This window comes from Ornithodoros turicata, chromosome 10 (genome assembly GCF_037126465.1).
Source record: "Ornithodoros turicata isolate Travis chromosome 10, ASM3712646v1, whole genome shotgun sequence".
Lineage (NCBI taxonomy): Eukaryota > Metazoa > Arthropoda > Arachnida > Ixodida > Argasidae > Ornithodoros > Ornithodoros turicata.
In genome coordinates, this window is record NC_088210.1 from 4,005,612 (window position 1) to 4,028,230 (window position 22,619).

At 45.2% G+C, this 22,619-nt stretch overlaps 1 protein-coding gene across 2 annotated transcripts in view; it reads left to right on the plus strand.

Annotated features, from left to right (window-relative positions):
* The window catches only part of LOC135369803 (uncharacterized), a 51,606-nt gene extending 37,321 nt beyond the window's left edge, over positions 1-14,285 (plus strand). The window contains exons 5-6 of one of the 2 annotated variants that reach the window (XR_010415126.1): positions 1,598-1,770; positions 8,728-8,811. Coding sequence is in view for 1 of the 2 variants with exons in the window: in XM_064603335.1 (XP_064459405.1) it covers positions 8,728-8,874; positions 14,069-14,143 (222 nt within the window). In the remaining variant the exon portion in view is untranslated. Of the gene's footprint in view, positions 1-1,597; positions 1,771-8,727; positions 8,875-14,068 lie in introns of those variants that run through there. The other variant, XM_064603335.1, reaches the window with a different exon arrangement.
* Positions 14,286-22,619: the final 8,334 nt, after the last annotated feature.

Sequence of the window (22,619 nt, forward strand, 5' to 3'; positions counted from 1 at the left end):
GGGCGATAGAGGAGGTGCTGGGTGCTGAACAAGTCTTGCTATGTCTCCTGATTGCGGAAGACCAGCTAAATTCATGATGCAATCCGCCATCTTGACCAGGTCGTCGAGGCATGTCTGTTCAGCAGCCGCCAGAATCATACCAAAAGGCAAACGCTGCAGAAAGAGTTCGCGTAGGATAGTGTCGTCCGCACTGGTGTCGCCCATGAGTTGACGCATTCGTCGTAGCAGTTACGTTGGTTTCCTATAGCCCAACTCTTCGAGTGTCAAAGCTGCTGCAGTCGGCATTGTTCTCAAGTAGCTCAAAACGTGGAATTGGGCCTGTTGGCACTGCATACAGGATTAAAAGCGCTAAAATCAGACGAGGGCAACACACGCGGAAGGCGCACTAACAACGATTTATTTGACATCAGGCGGACTACAAAAGATCACCCCAGATGCGCGGTTCCAACAGAGCCGTGCTGTCCGCGCGCGGGCAACGCTTCCATCCTTGCCCAAAATACGGCGGACGCGCGCTGCCACAGCGTAGTTGGCTCGCCTTAAACTAGATGGCGCTGACTTATGAAAAAACCCCTATTATAACATTTAATACTGATGTCCACATTATGCACTCGCACCACTGACGAAGCACGAAAGTAATCCTCAGCTAGCATTTCAGCTCGGCAGCCTGTTGCGCACCACAAGTGGTCGGCAAAGCAAGCCAGCTTTGCTAGGCTGACCTCTCTTAACCCATATCAAAAAAAAAAAAAGGAGCGACGGTAGACGTCGATATCTCCGCCCTCACTTAGCGTCTCAAACATAACGTTTCGCGATTTGTTTGTTTTTTTTTGTTTTTTTTTGCAAACAGCTTTACGCATCATCACTGCATATCAGCGCTTATCGTACAGTGGAACAGCAAGAGCTGTACGGAGGCAGCTCTAGGCAGTACGAAATGACTGATACGGCAAGCGATTGCGAACACATGAATGAACGAAAGGAAGGAAAATGATAAACAAAACAAAGGTCGTGAAAAAGGCCGCGACAAGGGTTTGCCAACATCGCGTATGACGTTTTTCTCAGAGTTAAGTAAGGGCGGAGATATCGACGTCACTGTTGCTCTTTCGGCGATCACTTTGTTTCCAGCGCATGCCGAGGTGACGTACTTAGGTCTATTGCACGCGCTGACTTTACTTTAGTGCTTCATCAGTGGTTGAAGCGGTTCATGTGGTGATCGGGCTCTAATGTTGCAATTGCAATGCGCTCCCTAAAGTCAGGAGCCCTCTAATTGAGCAAAAAATTGGATTCCTAGTAGCAGCCCCATCGAGTAACCAATGACAAAAATAAAACCGCCCTAAGGCAACTCCCTTTTTTATGAAAATCTGTTGCAGGTAAAAGGGAACACCCTGTATATCTATGTCTCTGTACGACGCGGAAATATTTCTGTCGCCAATGAGCATGTTAGAGTAAAGACATTGCAGTCATAATATCAAGTTGGATGGAACGTCCGCGTTCACCTTCTGCCTTCGCTATACTCATAATCCTCAATCACGCTTTCTTCTATACGGAATCTTGCATTGTCTTTTGTGCGGTCTCCTCAATCCTTCTGTGTTCTTACCGTCAGGAGTTGATGATCGAAGCCCCTCCCGGAAGAAGAATTGCATCTATTTTGGAGGATTGTAGCACCTGGGGTACCTCTCTCACTCTCTATGACGCCAAGGGAAAGCCGCCTTAAAGGTTATTGGTCCCACACTCCCACCGTATGTCCTCTGCGCGGAGCATCCCACTGTCTTCAAGGTATGTTTTCGTAGTAACAGAAATGCCCAACGAGGTAAGCATATTCCAGACATCTCTTGAAGTTCCCGAGTTCATGCAATCGATTCGACTCCAAAAGAACTTGACCATAAATCGGCTCGGTTTTGATGAGCGTGATTTAAGTGGAAGCCATGAAAGTGCGATCAAACCGGTTGCCTGTCGGTTGGCTTGACTCTGCGATAGGATAAGGGAAGATAACGAAGGATTTTGTTGGTGCCGCGGCTCATGTGAAAGTAAGTTATCCCGATCTACAGGGTGTCCCAGAAAACGCGTCATTGAATTATAATAAAAAACTACGCCGAATCATGCAGTCAACAGCAGTTGTTCTTATTAGGTTTTTGCCACCTCCTAATGTGAATGTCATGTACTCCAAGTTTAATTATGTAAATATTTGCGAACTGAACTCGGAAATTTGCACGTAAAGGTCACTTTTTACCCCACCAATATGAAGAGCGTGCCGAATTCACTCAAAGTCATGATAATTCACAGTGATATTCACGAGCTATCCCATCGGAAAAAATAGCCGAATATCATGCTTTTCGGAGCACCTGACCATAGCGCGCGATGACTTTTTGAGCGCAATCGCTCTCAGTGCGACGAAGGAGGTTCCGAAGCCAACCCACAGAGTGATAGAAAAAGTAACAGTTCCTAAAATTGGGAGAGGGAAAGCATTATCCCAGCGAAAGTCGGACGTCATAAGCCGTGCCTGTTTTATCTCCTTCTGCGATGTCGGGGAGGGCAGCTTTTCCAACATCCTTTCGTCGAACCGACAAAGATTGCGCTGAAAAATTCATCGTGCGCTATTCTTGCGACCTCCGTAAAGCATGATTGTCGGCTATTTTTTCCGATGGGATAGCTCCTGAATATCCCTGCAATTATCATTAATTTGACTAAATTAGACATGCTCTTCACTTTGGTAGGGTAAAAAAGTGACCTTTACAAGGCAAATTTCCGACTTAAGCTCGCCAAAATTTACATAATTAAACTTACGTTACACAACATTCATATGAGGAGGTGGCAAAAACCCAGTAAGAACAAATACCATTGACCGCATGACTCTAGGTGGTGTCGTTTTTTATTATAATTCAATTACACGTTTTCTGGGACACCCTGTATAGATATTTGCACGCGGAGTGAGCATTTGGTCCAAAGTCTGTGCAAAACAGGAGACACCTGCTCGACAAGATAGCCGCGAACGAGGCGCACATCAAACAGCGCAAACAATGAGTGCGCACATCAAACAGCGAATTGTCACGAAGGAAGGCGTAAAGTCATCTGAAATTCACAGAAGACTTCAGCTAGGCTCAGTATGGCCACGATACACTTAGCCGCAGCAAAGCGTTTGAGTGCTGCAAACGGTTCCGAGACGGCCGTACATCAGTGCAGGATGATACCGGCCGGGGCGGCTCACAGCCCAGTGTCAGAGCTCCTGAGAATATCCAACTTTTGGAGCGCCTGATCCTCAAGGACCGACGGATAACATGTCTCAAACTGGCTCGAAAGACGGACCTTTCTGTGGCAACGTTGAACACTATCATTCATGAACACCTCCAGTTTCGTTAGTGCCCGTTGGGTCCCGAGGCAGCTCTCCGTGTTTGACCGGCAGAGAAGACTGGAAATCTCCCAAGAGCTAAGGTACCGTTTCGACACTGAAGGACAGTCGTTCGTTGATCGGATCATCACGTGGGATGAAACGTGGGTGCACCATTGCACTCCTGAGTCTAAACGCGCATCAAAACAATGGAAGCATCCGGGCTCGCCAGCTCCCGAGAAGTTCGTAAGCACCCCGTCTGCTGGTAGGGTCATGGCCACGGTTTTCTAGGACAAGGCTGTTCACGTTGATTTTCTGCCCACTGGTACCACCATCAATAGTGCATATTACTGCCAGGTTCTCAGGGATGTGCATAACGCGCTGAAGCAAAAGCGGCCGGGCCTCATCACCAAAGGAGTCCGACTCCTCCTACAGGACAATGCACGCACGCAAACCGCACATTTCACGACACGCACCTTAGAGGAACTTGGCTGGGAGTTGCTGCCACATCCCCTTTACAGTCCACACCTCGACACCAGCGATTTCCATCGCTTCGTGCCACAGAGGCGTTCCTTGGGGGCCGCCACTTCAGCTTCGACGACGAGGTCAAGAATGCGGTCCGATCATGGCCGCTACGCGACGGTCAGATTTCTACACTGCTGGCATCCAAGCCCTCGTGAAACGCTGGCACAAGTGCATTAGTGTAGCTGGAGATTACGCTGAAAAATAAAACTAATTTCTCGCCTGTAAGTTCATTTTACCTTTGCGAAAAACGAAAAGTCCCGGTTTGACATGAATACCCTCGTATTTATGTTTTCATTTTTACCTGCATTTGCATCCTTTCCATCACCCTGTTACCCTCTCATGTCAGAACACCCCCGTCAACTGTATATATTGTCACGGTTGGAAATAGACGAGCGAGACGGGGAATAGTCGGCGAATGCTTTATTCAGCTGCGTAACGCAAGAGCGATTGCTCTCAAACAGAACTAAGGTAATGAATGCTCCGGCTGGGAGCTCACAAGATTTTATGCACAGCGGTGAACGTTGTAGAAAACATGCGTCGATGGAGAGGAGGAAATACAGAAGCTTCTCCAAGGAACAGATGATTCTGGAAGGATCTCGCTAATCAGCGTGGCGTGTCGTGGATTTCAGCCCGTTCGACGCCTCGTTGCCTGTTGTTGCAGTTCCGCGTGGTCGCTTCAAAGATGATACGTGGCAGTATGTGCCTGTACCATGTTCATGTTTTTGTAACCTGAAGAAGTGCAGCCTCGTGCACGAAAGTCTTGTTTACCACGTGTAAATAAATAAGTTTATCCTACCGTTTAATATCACTCTTGGATTAGCTCACCACAGGCAACTTGACATCGCTTTTCTTTTCGTTTCTTTTTTTTTCTGTTCCTTCGTAATTTTAACTTCGTTAATTTTAACTACATTGTTAAGTTTCTTACCTTTGTTTGGTGCTGTATTGCCAAAGTTGTGTTTGCGGCACTAAAAGCTGAATCATCACACGGATTGTTCATCGGTATCTATCGGCAAGAGAGTGGGTGCAAGTACTCTGTTCATCTGTCGATACTGACTCGGGTAGTTCTCTCTTTTTTTTTCGCGATGGAAAACAAAACATTTTTGCACTTTGTCTTCTACAGCGAACTAATTCTGTACATATTCTGTGCGTAGACAATGTATGAAATGAATTCTATTTCATATTTTTCCGGCTAATTTCGCATGGTTTATAAAATGTCTGGGGGTGGGGGCATTCTGTAGAATGTCGGATTTAACATTTTGTTAACATGGGTATTATCACGAAGAAGTGTCTGCTGTGTGCAACAATCAGTTCAACGCAATGGTTCTATTCCCTTGCACCCCACGTAGGCGCACTTGAAATTTCTTGAATATTGCGTAGTATACATGCCTCCGCTGCTTATGTCTGCTATTGCTACTGCTATTAAACTTTACACGTGTTTTGCCCGAGTGTACGGTTGAGCCTTTACGTTTTCCCATGTTCGTTTTTTTTTGTTATATTTTTGCTCTCCTCCTACTCTTGCAGACACATGCGGCTGTATCATCTCAATCTCTGGTTTCTTCGGCAACTTATACTGTGTGTCGTAGTATTGAGCACAAAACAAGTGAGATATTTCATGGACCGACCAGCGGCATGGCCGAGTGGGGTTAAGGCGCACGACCTACTCTATACTAGAGACCTGGACAACTGGCAATCGCCTATGGGAGAGCCGGGTCATGGGATAGTTACGGTAGTGGCCACTGCAAGCGCCACATAGCATTATTGGGAAGAGGGAATGACACTGTCACCCTTGCCACCGTCTTTCGTGTTGTTGCTAAGCACGCGCTATTCTCTTACTGCTTCGTCGTTGTCAACACAGCCCACCATGCATTGCCGCGGTTTCGGCAAGTCACGTGGTAACGAATAGTGCGAGCTGGCGCCAAATCCATAGGCAAGCGGCGATTGCCAGAACTAATACCCCGGTGCTGGGAGCTTTGCGGATGTCCAGGTCTCTAGTATAGTAGTAGATCATGCTAAGGCGTCCGCTTGTTGGTGGTAGCCAATCTCGTGCTGAAGACTGGGAGGTGGTTGGTTCGAATCCTATACCACCGCCTGTGCTGTCTGAGGTTCTCCCCGAGTTTTCCGAAGACTTTCCAGACGAATGTCGGCACAGTTCCCCCTTAGTCGGCCCAAGACGCATACTGAAGCTCGATTTGTACCACGACTCTCGTAATTTCAATGTGGTCTCAGTGCACAGCACCGAATTAAAATGGTGATATGAAATTCACCATTTTGAACATGTAAACACCTAAACATTTACCAATGTGGCCGGCGGCTTTATCCACGCGCATCTCACAAATAACAGCGTAACCGCTTTCTTGCATGTTGACGAGCATAATAAAAAATAACATTGTGCCCGTGTAGTTAAGGATATAGTGTGGGCAAGCTGGTACATCACGAATGGGGGAGAAAGAGCGCGAAAAACTGGACAGAGAATAAGTCTGCAGTGGAGCGCTTCGTGTAGTTGCTTCTTAGTAAAACGCATATTTTGGACCGAAAATCAGAAGAAAAAAATGTAGCTAAAGTTACACGTCTCATCACTTAACACAAAACGCGCAAGACATTTGGAACTATTTTTTGCCGCGCTGTCACAAGGTTCTTCCCGGTTCGACCAAGTACCCAGACCAATGAAAGTTGAGAACTATTTTTCATAGCGGGTAACGACACCCCCGTTTGCTGCTATACCACTTCACTACAGCGATCAATCAAATCGGGTGGATGCTGAACGGTTCATGTGTAACGATACATTGTTAATGGTACATTTTTGGGAATTTGTTGTTAAAGATGGATTATTTTCAATGGTGGATTCTTAAGCGTATATTCCGGGCGTTTTATTCTTGACGGTGGATACTTACGCCATTATTCTTGAGCGTTTAATTTTAACGGTTTCAAGTAGACTCCCTGTGTAGCTAGATATATGTAGCCTGTACTGTCCTTTCTAGGCTCCGGAGCATATGCAGCAAAAAAAAATTAACACTTTCACAGCAAAAAACTTGCTGCTGTAAACTTGCTGCTTGGGAAAATGTTTGCTCAGGCACATTGGGTGAATGGAAAAGTAGACTGGCTTCCAAAGGGTCCCAGGTGGAAAATATCTGCAAGTGGAACCACTTGCAAGTTGTTTATGAAACAAATATTTGGAAACACAAAACAAAACACATATATATTATTACAAAACCACTTGGAAATTGGAAACCGATAGCCGATACATTCTATTTCCAGATTAAACAATTTTAGAATATATGTGAAGCGTAAGACGGCAAGAATGCCAACTTGCTTGACCATATCACACGACAAAAAAAGAAAAAAGAAACTGCCCCCACCCTAAAGAGGAAAGGATTGCAGGTGCTGATATGATCATATTATACGATCCCCCTGCCGGCGCGCAATCGGTGCGTAGTATAATCATTGGCACTTAGCGTTAGCCGTGCATACCAGCTACTATATGTATTTGGCATCGGAGCCCAGCCACACAGACTGGCTCCCTCTGACCGCATTGAAATTGAAAACCATATATTGAAATACATTTTTTTTGGGGGGGGAGGACGCTGACTATGCGTAATAGGGTGTAGAGCGCGAAACATCTGCAACAGTGTTGAGACTGCTTCTTTGCAATTAACGCCCCATTGGGTATATCCATGCAACATCCATGTGACGTACGAGATGTCGGTGACGTATGCGGCATTTCTGGGATGTCTCAGGGACATGTGGTGTCCACTGGGGTGTGACTAAAAGTTGTTCTATTTCGGTCCTATTAACATATACAGTAATTTCTCGTTGAAACCCACAAAATTCCTGTTGTTTTCAATATGGCATTTGTCAAAATTGTCGATTCGGAACGGAGAATTTCGGTCACCTTCAATGCGAATACGATATCCACTTAAACCGAATGATGTTTCCTGGCTATTTTAAATTGGATTATGTCCAGCAGGGGTCATGGCTAAAGATGAGTGCGGTGCGGTATACCGCGTGTACCTGCGGATATGCGCAAAAGTTTGTTATTTAATTGTGGGTACACATTTACATATGATCGCCGGTTGCGGGTATAATGCGGGTGTAACCAAACACTGTCTCCTCGGATTGGCAGCGTACAGCACTACCCGGAGCCACAATTCGAGCATGTCGGCTTTTGGTGTACGACCCGATTTACCGCGAACATTTTCGAATACATTCCGTATCCAGTCCATCCGTGGTGTGCCAGGTGGTGACAGCTTTGTCAGTTCCTGGCACCACTTTCTATGCATACTCTTTGAGAGAGACAGGGTGAGAGTCCAGCCAATTATCACACAGGAGGAGTGCGCGTCGGGATGGTTGGTAGTGGGGGGCAATAAAGCATGGGGCAGGGTATCGCCATTGCGGTGAAACACCCCGTTCATGATCTCAAAATGAAGTGGTAACTCTGCCGATATGTTTGCCACATAGTGATGATTTTCGCTATCTTCTGGCACGACGACTGGTACGCTTTGCGATAGTAAGCTGGCAACCATGACAGCTGTCGCCGCAGCATCTGACTGTTGGACAAAGTGGCTCGCTAACGGACAGTGTCCCCAGCATCAATAAATCATTTCGTGCTGCGACGACCATGTGGCATAACTGAAACATGCGTACGCATATCGGGTGCACCTGCGCGGGTATGTAGGTACCCGTAGGGATGTGGGGGCGTGGTTGCACCAGTGACATTACTGCGACCCAAGGGTAAGATAGCAAAAGAAATCGGAAATAATTTGCTGCTTCATCCAGTATATGTGTGTGTTATTTGTGTCACAAAATGAGTGATGCGACAGCCTCGTAGTTATTATGAAAAGTAATAAAATATAGGCAGACTGTTAACAGTGTGATTTGCTTTCCAGGTGTACACAATGGCAGGCACTCTAGTGGGGGAGATTATATGTGAAGGAACGTACCGTAGCGACATTGGAAAGTGTATGAGCGTCTCATTTCCCATCGACCTGGACGTCCTCATCAAGGGATCTGTCATCGGTTGTGCAGTTTTAGTCGTAAGTAATTTTGCTGGTCAGCCTTCTTTTCTGGACACTAATTCAATGGTTCATTCTAACAAGTGCATAGTTACTCTTGAAAACTGTGTTTCAGTAATTATTCGAGGAAGGTTAAATTTGATGAAGGACGTAAAGTGTACACTGGTTAACAAACGATGACTAATGAAAATTATTCAATCGAGGTTTCCAAAATTACGAAGTCAGTCATGGCCGATAGCAATATGCTACGCATTCAAAGGGATCATAAATCAGAAGATCTCTCTCCCTGAATGTCTGATGACAGTATTTTGTTGAATGCATATACATCCCCCACAATGTATAGGTCGATTTTAGCTAGATTTTTACAAATGTCTTAAGTATAGCATGCATCGATATGTAACGCTCACCAGTGTGGGTGAAAATATGATAGTTCATATTGCACACAAACTGTAAACTAAACTCAGTTATTAGAGCACACACGATTTTGCATCTCCGATACGCTACTTGCTATGGCGTTCGTCTCGTTGCGCATGCGCGATGCTACCGAACCTACGTTAGGGTATCCTCCTCGAGGAATACGGACACGTGTTGGAGGCGTCACACGGTTGCGGAATCTGCGAGGCGCAGAAGACGACTAGGCCCAGTACGCGAGAAATAATATGGCGGTGCAGACTAACATAGCGTTTTTAGGCTGCTCAAGGTGATCGCGACTAGTCGTTTCGTGGATGCAAAAAAAAAAATGCATTGTAATAAGGGGAATTCCTGAATAGCCTAACATGAAAAGTCTTCGCGGCTCGGGGTCCCCGATTTGTCATGCGGGAGAGCTACGACGTCATTAAACATACCTTCTCGTTCCACAGTGTACTAAACTAACACATCAACAGCATCAGCCTTGCGTGGGGTCATATCATTTTGGATTATCATACCATGTACAGTGCCCGGACGTTGCAAAGCGATTTATTAAATCTCACTATTGTCTACAACAATCAAACCCGCGTGTCAAACACAAATAATCGAAGAGGAAATTGTACATAATTCATCGTGGATGCATCATTTATCGACAATGTCGTTCCTACAGAATCCGTTTGGAGCACATCACAATCTCCTGTCTTCCCCCACATTCGTTCCCGACAACATAATGTAACATTCGCATTATAGAGATGGTAACACGGTACGAGAAAATTGGTTATGATGTACTCGATGAGGATGTTAAACATGAATGGACATAATACAACCTTTTTTATTCATCATTATAGATTACACGAGAGAGAGAGAGTTAGCCTTCAGCTGTGGTTCCGTAGCCGGAAAAACAGCCCAAATTTGGACGAAGGCTCGAGTATACCCAATGACTGGGGTCCCTGGACCAGAGTCCACCAGAACTGCCGGTCCTCGGCTGATCGCCGATACGTAAAATGAACGTCTTCGTAGGAGGCTTGAAGGTTAGGGCCAGGGGCAGATCTCCCGTCAGTAGCTATTCGTAATCTGCATAAATAGAGGACTGTGAGAAACACTTTATTTTAAACACAGACACGCACCGTCTTCACTCACAGAGTGACACTGACGGTCCACCTTCTCCATCTTCCTTTACGAGTCGAAGTCGTTCACAATGTACGTCGAACGGTAGTGTCCGACAGCTGAGAAACGGGCATAATAATTAGTTTGCTTTGGAAAAAGAAAAGTGATCGGTTACAGGATGGATAAAAATGAAAGCAAAAAGCGTACCTTTAGACATGGTTCTTTGAGGGAAGCCACAAAGCATAACCTTCATGTGTTCTCTCCTCTTTCCCCACATTGTTGCCCTACATATCTGAAAAATTCAAGTACATTATAGCTCCTCAGTGATCGCCACTGTGGACACCCTGTGGGCTGTGATCTGCGACGCAAATAGCCCCTGCACCGTGTGACGCGTACCCTAGCGGCGCCACTGTTCCTGGTCGTGATATGTTGTACGTACTATTACATAAGGATTTGCTCACTAAGGCAAACAAACATTGGCATACTTGGAGCATTCAGTTACAAGTTCTATGCCAAGGCAATCTTTCACTTGAGCATAGCTCACGCTGGCCACTCATGCTGGCCTAGGAAACATGGGAACAACATGTACAAGCACATCGGCCATCATAACAATAGTCAACAGTCAGTGACGACGGGGACGTACAAGCAGGGACTGAAAATTGATTAATGTTGGACACATAACCCATATTTTATTTACAATAGGCCCTAGCAAAAGAAGGATCAGTCTGTCAAATATGTGAAAACTCTCGATGCACTGTATTCATCGTTCAACATGTATGCGCAATGATGCAATTTCCTCAGTTTCCATGACTTCCATTTCACTGAATTCACACAGCATTGCTCTCTTTCAGCATGTCTTCAATCCTAAGACCCTTATCCGCCATGACGATGTCTCCGTCATCGAATCGGAATGTCAGAAAGCCACTGTGTCTAACATTCATTGTCAGATATGAAGCCAGAGAACAGGCTTTATACAAAGGGGACTGTAACATCTGGCGAGATACGAGTCAATCGCTTAACAATTTGTAAGTTGAGAATGTTGCCGACTGTAAGGGATAATAAACTTGCTGACTGCCACTTTATTTCCGCGGCATCCGTGGACATCTCTTCCTCAACACGCTGTTTGGACATCCAGAGAGGCAACTGAGCTAGCAAAGTAAATGCAAAACTCGTCCAGATGATGCAAACCGTGGAGATCGTAGCGGCTGATACACAAAACCTATCCGCAAGGTCTGCCTCAAAGAGTCCTGGTCTCATTCTGACAAGGAAAAGAAAAAAACTCGTTTTCAACTGCGATGCTCCTCGGCCTGCCAGTCTTGAGCGAGTCTGTCTATGTTCTCGAGGAGGCTTTGATACTTTCTCCTTCATCAGCGGGATTCCGAAATTTCAAAACACCTTTGAACACTCGATAGGATGGAAGGCTTGTATAGAAACGCATGTCTTCATCACTTTACTTGAATCATTCTATAGAGAACTGCCTCCCAATCTTCTTCTTTTCCACCTAATGGGATAAATCGAGCTTCCTGCTTTGTGTGTTTCAGCTCGTGTTGTAGCTCTTTAATTTTCCAAACCTCTAGTTCTAACCTCAGGGGCTTTTCTTTGGCTACCTGGGCTACCTGTCATGCTGCGAATTTGGACTCCACAGTAGAGTCACTAATCTCAACATATCCATCAGTGACTGTGATTTGAAACATAGGCTGATTTTCAATGTCACGGCCTGCAGACCTGCCTGGCATCTTCCTGAGCAGCAGTTGGTGTTTGATTCTGTTGTTCTGCTGGCTGTTACATGTACACAGTGGCATTTGGCATGCTATGTTCTTTGGGCGGCCCTCTATGTTGCTTTGCAGGATTTGCTAGAAGATTAGATCTGCTTGGCATGGCAAGGGAGCACGTCACAAGCTGTGATCTTGTTTACGGGCTTTCACTGACATATCAGTTGTATGCCCGCCTTTTAACTGTGTGGAACCGGCGAATATTACAGACGCTCAACTCTACACAATGGTAACAAATGTATAACGCTAATGAACACATGAACAGTGTGCTATTTACAACTTTTTGTCCTGCATCGAGCACCTGTACTGAACACTAGTACATAGTACTTTAAGCTTTGTGAGTACTTGAATCATGTGAATTGTTGCCACCGAACAGTTCTGCACACACCTTGTTTTTTGTGGCGTCTCTCATGCTGGCTGCAGAAAGGCACGCAACAACAGACTGCCATTGCAAATGCAGATGGATCATCCACTCACGAAAGTAGTTTTTGATGAGAAAGCAAACCAAGCCCCAGGTGGCGCACCCCAGACGCACAATTCAAACAAAGCCGTATACTGGCAGCATGTGAGCGACGCCTCCATCCTTGCCAAAAACATGGCGGACGCGCGCTGCGAGAGCGTCGTTGACTCGCCCTTAGCTAGATGACGCGGCTTATAAAAGAACTGTACTGCTGATCAACTGTTAATTTTGTGCCCAGACTGCTTGGTTTGTTGTGCACATCCAGCGGTCAGTGACTACTACTGCTGCAGGGTATTCGAGTCTGCTCCACAAAATATTCGCTGCTAACATGCAGTGTACAGATTGGCATGTCGTGCATGGTTCTCGACGTAGAGGGCCGATCTCTGGCAGAATTGAGCACACGAGCGATTTTTTTTATTACTCACAAAGCTTAGATATGACCGTACACCTGTTTCACTTCTTCCAGCAGGGGATGTTTGATCCGCTTACCTTTTCCCATGTGGCTGGCAGAATACCACTCCAGCATTAGTAGTGGTGCTCAACTAGTAGCTAGCTCAACTGCTAGTAGTGGTGGTCAACAATCCAGGTGCTCAATCCACGACCTAATGATCTGTCATCTTAACGACTCCTTCTCAACGTGTTGCAGGCTCGGAACAGCTAAATAAAGCGGGCACTAAACGGGTTTTCTTCGTGGTTCCGACACTAAATGTGGGGTGCGGTCTTTTTTGTTCCTCGCTCTCAGGTTCCAAGTATAAATCTTCTGCGGGCACGCGTAGTTGCATCTACTTGCCCGGCAAGCCAGCTCCCGTGGCGTAGTGGTTAAGATGATCACTTTCCACGCCAAGACTGGGAGGTGACACGGGTTCGAATCCTGTCACCGGCTGTGCTGTCTGCGGTTTTCCCTGGGATTTCCGGATTTTCTCTGTCCCACTCTTCGTGCTGTACCTCTCTCCATCTGTCTGTCCACGTCTTTTACGAAGCTCATCGCCACAGTTGCTTCGCGACGCTAACACGGCGTTTAAAAAAGAACTAAGCCAATGCCCTTTGCAACTTGGCACATGCAGCTAGGAAACAGATGTGCTATTGCAGGACAAGCATACGACCCCAAAAGAGAAAGGAAAGAAGAATGCGGTTTCAAAAATCATTGCCTATTTCTCCCGTTAAAATACAATTTTAGGCAATATCGCAAGAGGAAATGAGGTTTTTGGCAATAACACCTTTGGACTACGAGTATTTACCGGCACAAGAGAATAAATACTGCTGGGTTCACTGAGTTCGTGCACTTGTACTAAAGGCAATATGACTACTGCCAAAGCGATGCAGGCGTTTGCCAAGGGATACATATGTGAAACAAGGTACACTTGCCAAAATAAGTTCACTTTGAATGCTTCCACAAAAATATCAGTGCTTCTAGGCGCACAAAAAGCTTAGTGGCCATTAAACAACATGATACTCTTTCCACTTGCAGGCATTCATGTTTCGCCAGGAGGGTTGTACGGATAACTGTTGTACGGTGCTGCGTTGTTTACCCCGTGGAAGGTAAAGATAGCTCAATTAGAAGTCATCATCGTGGGAATCGGCCACCACTGTATAGGATTACAGCCTGTGTGATACTGAGAGACAAACATGGACAAAGTTTCTACTCAACTTGTGCAGAGCGAGTGATAAAAGTATCTGTCAATCCAGTGTGTAACAATACTTGTGTTCATGTATTCTAGGGCTGTGTTCTGTGCAACGCTGAAAAGGAGTAGGGATGGAATTTCTAGCTTTGCCGAAAGATTTTCTGCAGCAGCAATGTGCTCCAAAACGAGCAGCTCAGGTTTTCCCTTCACATCACAGGTTGTGATTACTACAGAGCATTATCGCATTAAAGTAGCATCAGGCGCTCAGTAATATAAAAGACAGCGGTAAACCTCTCAAACTCAAAATATGAAACAAAATCTGCAACATCAACGTTGCATTTGACAATGTAAAACACCAAATCATAAAATATCGGCGCATACCCTACATAAAATTAATTTCTTCAAAATTTCTTTCGGAAACTACCTTCTAGAAACTTTTCCCGCCATTTAGGAAGGCTTTGGATAATTTTTAATTGATTTTATTTTTTAAATGAACTTTGTAAATTGCCAAGCGAACCTGACTTTTTTTACAGAAGTATGAAGTCCTCTACGGATAACCACGGACCCAACAGAAACTATGCACAACATCGCAACAGAAATAGTCGAAAAAATAAGTGGAAATTACGCGTTAGCCCCGCCTGCTTGATTTTCACAAAGAAGCGCGCACGACATGTGCGTCTAGAGGAAGAAGTGTCCCCGCTTCTTGTTTTACGTTTCTTTCCCTTTCTCTCAATTAAACTCGCCTTCCTAAAGCCTTCCTAAATAGAGGTAAAACTTCCCAGAAGGTAATTTTTGAAGATCCCTACAGTCAATCCTCCAGTGAGTACATCGACTTTTAGAATTTTTCATCACGTTAGGTGAAACACGCTGTGTCGGACAGTGTGGGGCCTACAGGGAAAGTAAACTACAGCAGTGTTGTTCTGTAGACGTGACAGTGCAGATGAATGAAGTAAAGAAATATATTGTTATTGTCATCGTTTATTTTTGGAATATTGCCTTGCTGGCGCTTGTTCCCAAGTCATTAATTTGCTCAGCCAGCAGCCTGTTAACCTTTTCAATGCTTCTGTCACTTTTAATTACTAGGCATTTAAGTTTGATCTCCACCGCAAGTGAACAAAGGAAAAGCTATTTTCACTTCGTGCATCCCAGCTTATGGCGAATTCGGGTGGTCATTTCGTAGCAACTTTTTTTTTTTTTTGCAAGATCTCGAGCAATCATGTTCGCTCGATCAAAATGAAGCAATATCGCATGTTCGTGGCGTCTTTCGAGCGCTCGGAATTTGCCAGCTAGCACTATTTTTTTGCCAGGTCTCACAACAATCGAGTAGCTGATTCCTCCACTATATCCGCTGTCGTCACATCCGCACTGCAACGGCAACGGGTGCCCTCATTGGCCCGCACGTTGAAATCACGTGGTTTATCAGACGACAGAACTCGAAGACGGGCGACCGCGACGCCCCTAACCGCTGGATTCCTAGCACTCATGTTCGGGCGGTAACGATCACGTGATCCAGCTCGGTAGCCGACCTAGCAATTTCCGAGCGCTCAGCCGTGTTGCTACCAAATGACCACCCGAATTCGCTATTCGAATGTCAGTAGCTCACGCTCAACACCAGGCGTCTCCTAACGGAATGATTGGCTTCCAAATCACAACGGGGGGAGGGGGGGAGCAACGTAAGCAACCAGAGTTGCAGTGGCAGACCGCAATTGTAGGGACGAAACTATCTAAATTCAGCAAAGCCAGGAAAATGGGCGTTGAAGCCCGAGGTTCGATTCCTGGCACCCTCATCTCCTTTCCCTAAGTTGGTTGAATTTCATGCCATACCGCAGTTAAGTTCGTTGCAATGTCTTGCATGACAATGACTGTGTGGTTCCCGGGACAAACATTGAGGGGTACAAGAGCAGTTCAGCATGTACTGCATTCGTTGGTGTGTGAATTTCGCAACGTTGGATAAACGTGTAGTTCGACCATGGGGTTAACAAAACATAACCATAACGTCAGGTCTGGCTCAGTTCCCAAAGCATACATATTTTGCACTGCTAATACTGTAGAGTCAACCTTCACCTGACTACTACATTCCAAAAAGAAATTAAGTAAATCAAACGATACTTGAAATTGCTAAAATTGGACAGTTTGATGTCTTATTCTAAAATGTATAAAACGTCAGAGCCTGGAAGGAAGGACTAAAGAACGACGCAGAGCACAACTGGCCTATCAAACCACATCACGTGTCTTGCGTGACCTCAGTTATAGGTTTCCATGCAGAAGCGTTGTTTGGCTTTGCTTATACGGTAACTGGTGTGCAAAATAAAACCAGTTTGTCAGTTGTCCCTCTGTGTTGCCCTCATGTCCCTCCCATTTCTCTTCTACTGCCACTTTACAGAATTTGGGGCTCCCCAGAATTTATGGGTGTTTGTGGAGATAAGGAGTAGAATTAATTGTGTCAGCATTCCCTCTGCCTCCTTCTCCAGTTTCTCGAGCTCACGGTCGGAATAAATCTCTACATTCAAGAATTTGTCTTGTCTTGTGTGTTCTCCTCTAGGGGCTTTCAGCACGTAACACGAGCTAATCTGCCCCTCGAATTCATGTTCCAGCAATACATGGGTGCTTTCAGTGTAGCTGTCAAAATGTCATGCATACCTTTGATCAGTACCAACCTTTTTGGGGTGACAGGCGAGACCTTGCCTGTTGGTCTGCCTGCTTCCGGCTGCTGCAGGGCGAAACAGGTGCGGTATACCCTATGAGGGTTTGCGTCCCCTATACTGAGACGGCAAAACTTTTCCAAAGTGGCTTTCCTTTTTGCAGGAGCACGTCCTGCTGGACATTGGCATTGGGAAACAGCACCTGTAACATGTCAACACGTTAGAGCAGGCGTAACCAGAAAAAAAAAAATTCGGGAGGGGTTGTGTAGAGACCTTACGTGGGAAAGGAGGGTTGCCCCTTTCCCTCTCCCAAACACAGACAGAACACCATCTCCTACAGACGTCCGAAATAGATCCCGATGTTCATTTCTGGTAACGAACCTCCGTGGTACATCCTGGGAATATTTATGGAGGGATACCCGTAGCCGTATACCCACGGGTGGTCCGCGGCTCTTTCACGGATTGTCCGATTCAGCTCCGTGATGGGATGCTGTATGGATCATGTATTGCAAGAGAGGGACAAATGCGGGATGATGATAGACTGCGTGAATTCGATTTTTCTTGGACCAACCCAATTTCTCAAACCGAATGAGTAAGAAACACAGGCGTTATCTCTATGGTGACTTAATACGCCAAGCAGTTCCTCATTTCAATGTTGTTCGTGTATGCAATCGAAATAATTTTCGACATCTTTCACCTTGACTCACTGGCGAACAGGGCTCTCGAGTTTGTAGACGCTCGCGAGAGCACCATTGTATAGTAACTGCATTCTTTTTGTAAGTGAATGCCACTTCATTTCCAAAGCTCTCTCGCTAGGTGGCCCAGTCACTTGTTTCCTTTTTGCTTTTGTTTTTTTTTTCTTTTTCTTTTTTGAAACGCCGCACTTATTTTCCCTGATTGAGAAATAAATAAGCGGAGCAAGAGGAAATGAAACGATCGCCCAGACAGAACACCATCTCCTACGGACGTCCGAAACCGATCCCAATGTCCATATCCGAAAACTGACCTCTGTGGGACTCTCCTCGGATATTTGTGGAAGGATATCCGTAGCCGTATATCCGCAGGAGGTCTGTTGCGGCCGTTTCACGGATTGTCCGAATCAACTCCGTGATGGGATGCTGTACGGATCATGTATTTGAAGGGAGAGAGAAACGCGGGACGATGTAGCACTGCAGAAATTCGGCTTTCCATGAACCAACTCACTTTCTCAAGTACATGAGTAAGAAACAGAGACATTACCTCTACGCCGACTTAATACGCCAAACAATTTCTCATTTCGCCGTTGTTTGTGCACGCAATCGATTTAAACTTAGACAGCTCACCCTTCATTTCGACTCACAGGCGAACAGGGCTCTCGAATGTGTAGACGCTCGCGAGAACACCAATGTACAGTGTCTGTTCCCTGTTTGGAAGTGAATGCAATTTCATTTCCAAAGCATTTCGGCTGAGTGGCCCAATCTCTTGTTGCTGTTTCTTCTTTCTTTTCTTTTTATTTTATTTATTTATTATTTTTTGAAACGCCGCGCTGATTTGCCCTCATGGGAAGCAAAGCGGAGCAACAGAAAAGTGAAACGAGTGGCGACGGTGGCAGATGTTAAGAAAATGGCGGAAACACGCTTTATATTTTACTACAAAGCGTATACTGACTTGTGAAAAATCAAAAAAAGTAACACGCGCTCGAGATACACGCTACATCCCAGAGAGCTCCTGTTTCGCAAAGTGCACGTTCGTAGGAAGTTCGAAGCCCTGCCAAGTGGATCTCCGTAGTATCTCCGCTGGAGGATTTTCATTATTCTGCGGATATCCGTATCTCCGTGAAAGCATATCCGATGGACATCCGTAGGACAGAATTTTCTGACTGGGCGGCGACGGTGGCAGATGTTAAAAAATGCCAGAAAGACGCTAATTATTTTACTACAAAGCGTATACTTATACCTAAACAATAAAAGGTAACTTTCGCTTGAGATACATATACTGCATCCGAGAGAGCCCCTGCTTACGTCCGTATCTCCTCGCTATGTCCCGCAAAGTGGACATTCGTAGGAAGTTAGAAGCCCAGCCAAATGGACTTCCGTAGTAGGATATCCGATGGAGAATTTTCATTATTCTGCGGATATCCGTATCTTCGTGAAAGTATATCCGATGGACATCCGTGGGACAGAATTTTCCGACTGGGAATGCACTACCAAAGGTACGAATTCGGGTAAGGTTTAAACACCCTTCACCCTCCTGCTCCTCCCGCTACACCAGTGACACGTTAGGATGTTCAGCACTTGTAAACAAAACCCCCAGAATGTTCTTTGTTGAGTATAGAACAGTGCTAATTTACTCAATAAACTGTTGTTGAGTAAACAATTGAAACTTATAAAGATTGCATAGCACACCACTAACCTGTGTCTGCAAAAGCATCCACTACTACGACACACTTCAGGAAAGGTAGTGACTTGATGCGTATAATTGTCTGCCTTTGCGCATGCACAAACATCTCTGCGAGCCGAGTATGCAGCCCATGCAATGACCGTCAGGCTTCTTAAAAGATGGCGCATAATAAGATGTGGAAGCTGAGTCACATTCTTTCCTTTTTCTCGTCCCAAGTGTTCAGTGACGATGTCAACGACACCTGATTTCAAAACATTATTAGTGAGCAATGGGGAGTGTAATTGATGTGCGCGTAACATATTTTTGGTTGGAGCTGTAATGCAACGCAGCACGGAAAACTTCATATTTGTGGTTGTGTCGTTGACCTGCGGCTTTCAACTCCCTGAGAGACGACGTAAACAACAAGAATTAGCAGACGCAGTCCACAAACACAGACTCTCAGAAGCGTGAGAGAACTGATGTGCTGAGGTTGGAACAACATAGAAAGGACAAATACATACAAAGCCTCAAGTGCCTACGAAATTAATGCTGGAAGATGGAAGTCACTGAAAAGGTTAGCCAGCTGTAGGACTCACACACACACACACATCTCTATGTAATAATCCGGTAATCCAGAAGATGTGGGTTCGAGTCCTACAGCTGGCCAACCTTTTCAGTGACTTCCATCTGTCATCGTCTAATTTCCCAGAAGCGACTGAGGACTGTAGCGACTCTCGTACATTTTCTTTCAATTCTAAAGCGGAAGACGCACATTTCAAGAGGTGACCTACTTGCTGATTTTGATACAGCGTACTGTGTCAATCCACCAATAGCATCCCCATTTTATGGAGATGTTGCTTGAGATTGAAGAGCAGGTTGGTTGCTTGTTATTATGCCAAGTTCCGAAAAAAATTCCCGAGAACGACTTCATTATTCTGAGTGAAACGTTGAATATTGTATGCCTACAGTACTCATGAATATAGTTTCGGCTAAATATGGGAACCGCCTCGGCTGTACGAAACCATCCCTTTTAAAGCGCTCCCAGGTGGACAAAATTAACCGAGGTGGCGTCGCTCATGATCACAGATGCCTCACAAAGAAGAGCGCCAAGTTAATATTATCACGAGCAAAGTAATTAGCACAAAAGTCTGTTGTTGTCGGAGGAAGTCTACCTATCTACAATGTGTCTACTCTTGCCTGTTCATCTGTTTCTTCCAAGAGGCATAAGTCATCCCCTGATAGCGGGACATTCACTTCAACGCATCCCTGTTGAAATCATAGGATGGGGAACACTGGCTCGTTCTTTTAAATTGTCTAAAAGAGAAGTGCATACATGAGATGGACAAACATGTGCATGCATACACGCCTACCTATTAGATGCTCATGTCTCACAAAAGCAGAAAATTAAAAACATGTTGGCAAACAAACGCCAACACATGCCTAGTTTTTCAGGTAGCGTTTGCTGCAAACTGTGGTTCAGCTCTTTCACTTTCTCCAAGTCATGCAGTTTTTCATGCTCCGCAGTTGACTTTTTTGCTTCAAGTATTTCTTCTCCAGCCAGTTATATGTTTCAGTGGCCTGTGTTGTAAAATATACACGAAAATAATGTGACTGAACAGCTGTACGAGCCGGCAGCGCAGGCTGTGGAAACTTAAAAAGCGGCAAGAATGCAGGCGAGCTGGTGATAATTGACTTTGATAACGAACCCTGAGATTGGGGAAAGAACACACAATACACGAGTCTCAAACACAGTTGAAAGTTTATTTCACCGCACACAAATATATACATCGAGGGGAAAGGGGCTCCCGTTGGTGCTGAATTTGCAAATGCAGTCAGTGACCACCTACGGTTTCTGCAGCCGTTATCATCGACATTGTGGGCATTGGTGTGTGGAGAAAGATTCACCCAGGATATCACTTAACCCAGGATAACACTTAAAGAAGCTCAAGTTTCAAGGACGTTTTGCATGTTCCGATCTCAACTACCAAGGAAGTCAGCACCAACTGCAGCCATGGCAACTGTGTGCCCGCCTGTAAACCCCTCAAATGTTCCACTTCCAGATCATGTAACCGGCATTTTGCCAAAAGGCCCAACATTTTGTCAATCAATCAACAATCAATCAACATTTTGTCAATTTAAAACCCTCACCGCTTGACATCGGTGCCAGTGTTTTCAAAATATCTTCATGTTTACCTGACCCTTCCTAACATTCAACCTTCATTAAGCAAGCCTTAAACCGTAGTACAAATCTGACAAATATTTATTTAAAACATAGCTCATGTGACTTCAGCCTTGTGAAGAGTGTATACGTTCCAAGATAACCATGTCTAGTTCAAACTGACAAACTTCGTCTTCTTTCGCGGTCTTGAAGTCTAGTCATTTCTCCAAGAAGAGGTGTGAAGCCATGAAGAGTTTGTTAAATTGGGAATCACTTCTGTGCAAGACAATGGAGAAAGTTTGTTCGCACACCACTCAGAAACGGCGTAAATTATCGTAAAAACTGAAGTACTGGCGTGTTCTCCTTGCTTTACCCTCGTCAATGACACATTTTGTAGAATTCCAGAACTATCCGTTGATTTGTATTGCGCCAGAATTCGCATATATTTTAGTATGCGACACTCTATCGAGATGGCGGCACATGTTCGAGTCGCACCAAACTTTATTTTATTAAAAATCAACGACTCAACCTTGTCCCCTAAAAAAATACGTCATTCACTAGAGAAAAGCTAAGAGAACATGCCAGTACCAATCTTAAGATGATAGTTTAGGGCGCTCACGTGTCTTGTGCGAACAAAAAATCGCCCATAAATTTCTGAAGAAGTGATTCCCCCCGTAAACTGTTCTCTGATGATTCGGGATGACTCTGGTTTACACTTCGCAAAATAAACTTCGAGAATAAACTCCTCGAAATAAATCACGAAAAAATCCACGGTGTAAAGATAAAGCCGTAAAAATAAACTTTTGCGATACAAACGCTTCAGATTCAAACTTTCAAAATAAATCGTCTCTGATTGGTCGACAGGCACGACAGCCTCAGAGCAGCGAAGGCTTTTGGCTCCCGCGTCTCAAAATAGTTCCCCCGCAGGGTGAGGCTTTTTGCGGTGGGCTGGGAACGAGAGTACTGAGTCTGGACGAATCGTTTACTGTATTCTCCGCCGGCTATCAGGATTCTGTTGACACTGCAGTGAATGATTTGTTCTGCTGCTCGCCTGTCAAATTTGAGTATGTCGAACTCTGAATTCGTGTCGTGTCACCAAATGAGTTCCCGGTGTTGGTTCCAACTATGGTGGACACCTGCTATATTATGAACATTGTCGCGAACATCGCCATTCTCCTGCAGGGCTGCCTTGGTTGTGAAATGGTAGAGTTGAAAAGTGACGATCGACGAAAAAGCCTG